Below are 6000 nucleotides of genomic sequence, written 5' to 3'. Positions count from 1 at the left end.
AGCCTGAGTTTACTGTGGGTGTTTTAAGTGCAGCAAGGTTCAAGCAGGGACGGGGTTATCTCTGAAGAAACGGGGTCCGTTGTAGCACAGCCTCTTTCTGGTTCCATCTGGGGTGATCCCTGCTTCTGCCAGGGTGATTTAACATAGCCCCGAAATGTCTGCCTGAGATGGGCAGGGAATGGGACAGCCAGCAGCCTCAGAACAGAAAGCAGGGGATGCTTGTGTGCACCGATCAGGTCACTCAGATTCGCAAGGCGAGGAGGGAGTCAAGCCTTCAGCGGGGGCAGGAAGGAAACCAGTGCAGTCTCCAGGGCTGCACCAATGCTGGAGCAAGTGCTGCTGCTGCTACTTCTTCAGGATTTTTTTGATCCAGGGCAAGTAGTTGGAGATGCGGGTGTAGACCCCGGGTGGGGTGTTGTACCCAAAGGAAACGATGCCTTGTGCCACCTTATTGCATACCAGGGGCCCACCAGAATCTCCCTGAGGACAGATGAGAGACTGGTTTTAGAGGCCTCTTCCCTGTGGGAACAGGTTTCACCTTGGTCCTTCCCTGCCCAGGCACTGCCAGCAGGGCTGTGTCTCTGCTCTGGATCTGCGGCTCTGCTCCTGCCCCACATGCCCACTGAGCTGGAGGAGCTGTCCAGAGCAGATGAGTTGGGGCTCTGCCCCTGGGACTGCACATGGATGGAGGTGTCAGGGCATCCAGAGAGCTAGTCCACGTGGGAGCTACAAATCAAATGCTTGTCACCTCTCCTTGGAACCAGATAAATCTGTGCCAGCAGCAGCCCCTGCTACCAGAGAGCCCGCCTGCCCCACAGCCAAGCCCCCAGCCTGTCGGCAGCCCATACCTGGCTGGAATCACTGAGCTCGTGGAAGCTGCCTGCACACACCATGCCGGTGTCGAGATGTGGATAGAAGTGGATGCATTTCCTGCGGCTGTAGATGGAGACTTTGGTTTCAAAGAGCTTGTTGGTCGCCTGGTCGTCGTCAATCAGGCCCCATCCAGCTATGCTGCACTTGGTGCCTGTGGGGAGGTCGCTGCTGGTCTTGGGCAGTGTAATGGTCTTGACGTAGTCATTGAGAGTGGCCTTTGCTGTCAGCTGGGAGAAAGCAAGGTTTTTGGAGAAGGCTATGAGCAGAACAGCTGAAGGACACTTTGTGTGCAGAGGTAGGGGTGGTCTAACAGGGCATACAGCACTGGAAGCTCTGGTGAGCTGCTGTGAATAGGGCATGCAGCTCCAAGCTCTGCCCACAGTTCCCTCCCAGGTGCCTCCCATTCCTGCTTGCCTCCAGCACTCATGGGCAGAAGCAGCTGATGGTTTGCAGAAGAAGCTAACAGCAAGAATGTGCTCTGTGTAGATCCTGCTAGTCCCACAGCCCCACTCTACCCTTCAACCGACTGCCTGCTGCAGGACTGCCTTGCCTTGAGCAGCATGATGTCGTTAGAGATGGTGTTGGGGTCGTATTCAGGGTGCTGGTAGTATCTGATAACTCCCCGGATCTGCTGGGTCGTTTCTGGTTCGTGGATGTTGTGAGCCCCCAGTATGACTGTGGCATTCCTGGCAGTGGCAGCAGAGTGGAAAAGGGGGAAGACAGGTTGGGTCTTACCTGTGTCCCTCCCCTTTCACAGGCAGGTGGAGAGAGCTGCTCAGCACAGGAGGAAAAGGAACCTACTCCAAAATTACTCTAGTGATGGACCTCACAGATTAGGGGAGGAAGAAGGGGATAAATCCCCTGTATGAAGTACTCACCCCATGCAGTGTGCAGCTGTCATCACCCAGTCAGGGGCCACCAGGAAGCCTCCGCAGGCTAACATCCCTACCTTTAGGTAGGCCATGTAAGGGTGGGAGTGGGGCTGAGCCTCGTGGCCACCCACAATCTGACCCCGTAGAGCACCTGCAAGACACCCCGCCACAGGATGAGCCCATGGCTGCTGAGGTCAGACCCCAGCACAGCAGCCTTACCCGCAGCAGCTTGTGGTACCCCAGCTTACTGGCATTGGCCCATGGGCAGGAAAGCAGGAGCAGCAGGGCCAGCAGCGGCTGGGGCTGGCACATCTCTTCCCACAGCTGAACACTCCTTCCAAGTTGTGTGGACGTCTGAGTGTCCTAGTGCCCAGGGGCTGGTTTTATAGCCTGGGACCAGCTGCACCCAGCAGCCAGGAAACCATGTGCGATGGCCTGATTGTGCTAATCAGAGCAGTGCAGCATCCCTGCAGGTCTATCTGCATCTCTGCTGCCCTGGCCTGCTCACATGCCCCACATGCCCTGAGGCTGTGATTGATGAGTGATAGAGCAGGACAGAAAGGCCAAGGCAGAGAAAGCGTGGTATGCCACAGTCCCAAAGCCTCAGGGATGCTGACTGGGGGAGGCGTCCTAGGGTATTTTTGAGGTGTGATTTAGCGTTTCTCCTGCAGTTTGGCTGCAGGACAAATCACATCCACATGCTTCAAAACATGGTGTCTTTGAGCTCTGGCAATCAGGCTGCCTCTTACTGTAACTTCAGTAGCCTATGCCACTTGCTCCTGGGGATGGTCAGGTTGTTTCATGCTTTGTTGGTAAGTGCAATGGCTGCAGATGCTCTTCCCCTCTATAGTTTCCCCTCTGCAGCTGGTCTGGCCCTGGCATATCTGTTCAAATGGAACCAGGGGAAGCCTTCACCTACCCTGCTCTGGATTCTCCGCTCTTCCTTCCCTGACCTGAAATTGCCTGCAAACCAGGCTGCAATTGCTGTCTTCACCTTGCCCCTAGCAAAGTGTGATTTGGTTAAATGCTAAACTGAGCACCAGCCTGCTGCACTTGTCCCTTCCTGGTCTTGTGGTCCTGAACAGAAACCACCATTGGGCTGCCTCAGGTGACCCTGTTTCAAAGAGGTGACCAAATCTTTGTGTCAAGGGCACAGATCTGGGGCTCAGGACACCTGCATTCTTCCTACTCCTGGCTCTCACACTGCCTAAGCTGGTGGCTGTCCGCTCTTTCCTTCTGATCTTTGGGCCTCCAATCGCCTTAAGTGTGTCCTGCAATGGCAGCTGAGACTGTCCTTTGTAGGAAGAGCTGCCTGACTCTCAGGCTGCAAGCTCAGAGGGAGCTGTGCCATACAGTCCTGTGTTGTTTAAAGTTGTCCTTCCTGTTTGTACTTCCTACCCCTTATCTACCTTAATTTTCCCCACTGCCAGGTTGTCCCAGTTTGTTGCATTGTTTCTAGCAAAAAACAAAACATAAATCTATTAGGGTTAATGCTGTGTGAAGTGTCTGCTCTGCTCAAGAGGGATTGCATGTTGCATACTGGAAAGACATCTTTTCCGTGCTCACAGACTTTCAACAGCTCCTGATTCTGCTCTAGCACAAGAGCACCTAAGGGGCTGGGAACAGCCACAGCAGAGAGGGGCCATAGAGGAGGCGGCAGGGTGCCACACTGGAGCCGTGCAGCCTCTCTGCTGCCATAAGGACAAAAGCTGTCATGAGACCACAGCCAGGTTCTGCACTCCTCCACCACCCAACCTCATCCCTCCTATTTTGAGTGTTGGTCAGGATTAAATCTTCCCTCAAATGCTCTCCAGAAATTTTCTCTCAGCTGTGAAGTCCAGCCCTTTCCCTTGCTTTGCCCCATCAGCACCAAAGTCTGGCTTAGGGGCAAACCAGCAGGCAATTGGCTGGCCACGGCCACTGCTCATCCCCAGAGGCTGCACTTAAGTGACTAGAGGGACAGAGCCCAAGAGCGTGCTGCTGGTTTGTGCAAGCACTTGCAAGGTAGGGCAGCCAGGTCTCTGGCCAGTGTGCTAGTTGCTAAAGCTGGAGCAGTCCTCTCCTCTCCTCATAAGCCCAGTGAAGCTGTGGGCAACTGCTAGCCATTCTTGAGCAAAACAGCTTCCTCTACCGTGCAGATGAACAATTTGCTATTGCAAGGATATGGAGAGCTGGGGAGGTAGGAGGTAATGCCTCCTTTCAATCCCTGGAGTACTTTCAATTCAATTCATCTAGGCAGGAATCCTCCCAGAAGTTCTGGCTGAGGTCACCACAGGTTCTCTGCAGACATTTGGTTTTAATAAGCTAATTTGGGCTTGTAACTGCAGCCAGGAACTGATGAAAAAAACACAACAAAGGCAATATAACAATTAGCACTCTGAGGCTTCAATGCTGCCCCCTGCTCCCTGCCCCGCCCCCCGCCCCTGAATCCTTGGTCCTGCTGTGGGAGATTCTTCTATGCAAAGACCCTGTCTGTGTGCCCATTCCCTGGGACACTTTCTGTCAATCCTCCTCAGGGGCCTGCACGTCACTTGAAGAAAATGAGGCTTGCTTTAATCTTAAATCACCATCTCTGGAGCAGTCTCTGCTTACCAGTCCTAACGTAAGTCTGCGAGAAGTGGTTTAAACTCAGCTGTGCCTGCCCAAGACTTGATACCAGCTTTGCTTCCTGCTGAGCGTGATTTAAGGTTAAAAAGCACATACAGCTTCAAGGCTCCCAGCAAAGAAGAGTGGATCAGGAAGACCTGTCCTAAAAACCCCTTTGGCATGCAGTAAGGATGCTGCTCCGTGGCAGACATGCCCTGTGTGGGCAGTGCTGCTGGGCCTGGCACAGACACAGTGCTGTCGCTGCCTCTGCCCGCAGTGTGCCCAGCGAGATGGTGCTGTGCTGATTTTGCCATCTCAGATAAGATGCCCTCCAGAGCCCTGCTCACAGGTCAGAGAGGCACAACTCTCTCCCAGACCTTCCTCCCCTGTCTGCTTGAGCCAGTCCTCATTGCTCCCAGCCAGGGCTTGAAGCTGGGGGAGTCTGGGCAAGCTGACAGCAGGGTACCCATGCTGGGGGCACACGGGCAAGCTGACAGGGTAAGTGTCCCAGGAGGGCACCAGGGAGGCAGTGAGGCTGATCTGCCAGTTAGTCTGCATTGCTGGGAGGAGGGCATTTGAGGGAGAGGTACGGTATGAGAATGGAAAACCCCTGAAACAATTCCTGGAAATAAAATCAAAGTGTGTGTGTAGGTATAAACAAACCAACAGATAAATATATCCCTCTCTGACTTCCTAGAGCAGTCTCCAGCACACCAGAAGAGCTACTGGGCTTGTGGTAGGGCTGTACTAACTCAGCAGGGAGGTCTGGGAGCATGGGCTATCCTGCACGCTAGTCCTTGGGAATCAGGGCTTTTGTTTGATTAAAACCTTACTGCCAAACACAGGGGTCCCGCTGTGCTCTGATCCCTAGTTTCTCTCTGTGGGCAGCAGCTCTCTCCATGGGTCTGTATCCTGCAGTAACCTTGTGCAAAGGTCTTGCTTTCTTCTTGATCCCAGTGGTGCTGAGCTACAAGCTCCAAGCTCAGATGCCCAGGGCCTTTTGAATTTACTTATTGCTCTGTAATGGCTGGTGGGTCAGCAGTACCAGGGCCAGGCTATGCTGCAGACATTAGAAACCAGATAGCAGTTCTCTGCCCCAAACCATTTAGTATTCTTGCATATAACAGGCAAGGGGGAAAACCACAGGATGGTAAGCAGCAGAGCTTGGGATTAATTTATGCTCTCCAGACACAGTGCAGCAGCACCAGCCCTGCTGCCAGTAAACGCATTGCCCCTGCCCCAGCCAGGCAGCACTAACCACAGCGAGGTGTGTTGCCTGTCCTTCCTCTACAGTGCTCAGGTTAGGTTTCAAACCAGCCTGATTTCCTCTGCATGGTGCTCAGCACCACACCCCTGCCAGCTCCCCCTTCCGCAGGCATCACCCTGCTGTTTACGCTGAGCCCTCCCTGGCCCGTTTCCTGGGTGAGGACTGGTTCCTCCCTGCCATCCCTGCATGAACATGGGAAGAACCAGCTCTCAGCTGTGAGCATGTGGGGACAAGTCTGGTGCTGAGCTAGGCTCTGCCCCAGAGGGTGCAAAGCAATGCTGATGAGCTCATATGAGGGATTTTATGGGTCCTGCACAGGGGACCCCAGGCCAGAGGCTCCAGCCAGGTCTCTGGAGCAGCTTCATGGTCTTGGTCATGCCACACTGACCATGGCTGGCCGTG

General features: G+C 54.1%; 1 protein-coding gene across 1 annotated transcript; it reads right to left on the bottom strand.

Annotated features, from left to right (window-relative positions):
- LOC142035364 (mast cell protease 1A-like) lies at nucleotides 1-2095 on the bottom strand. Its single transcript, XM_075037432.1, has 5 exons — nucleotides 1994-2095; nucleotides 1752-1896; nucleotides 1424-1559; nucleotides 849-1100; nucleotides 1-480 (listed from the first exon to the last, which is right to left on the bottom strand). Exons 1-5 carry the CDS (start codon nucleotides 2055-2057, stop codon nucleotides 346-348), a joined length of 732 nt encoding a protein of 243 aa, XP_074893533.1. The 5' UTR covers nucleotides 2058-2095; the 3' UTR covers nucleotides 1-345.
- Between the last annotated feature and the right edge of the window lie 3905 nt (nucleotides 2096-6000).

Source organism: Buteo buteo, chromosome 10 (assembly GCF_964188355.1).
Source record: "Buteo buteo chromosome 10, bButBut1.hap1.1, whole genome shotgun sequence".
In the NCBI taxonomy this organism is placed as follows: domain Eukaryota; kingdom Metazoa; phylum Chordata; class Aves; order Accipitriformes; family Accipitridae; genus Buteo; species Buteo buteo.
The sequence above is the reverse complement of the archived record's forward strand: the minus strand, read 5'-3'. Positions and strand labels throughout refer to the sequence as shown.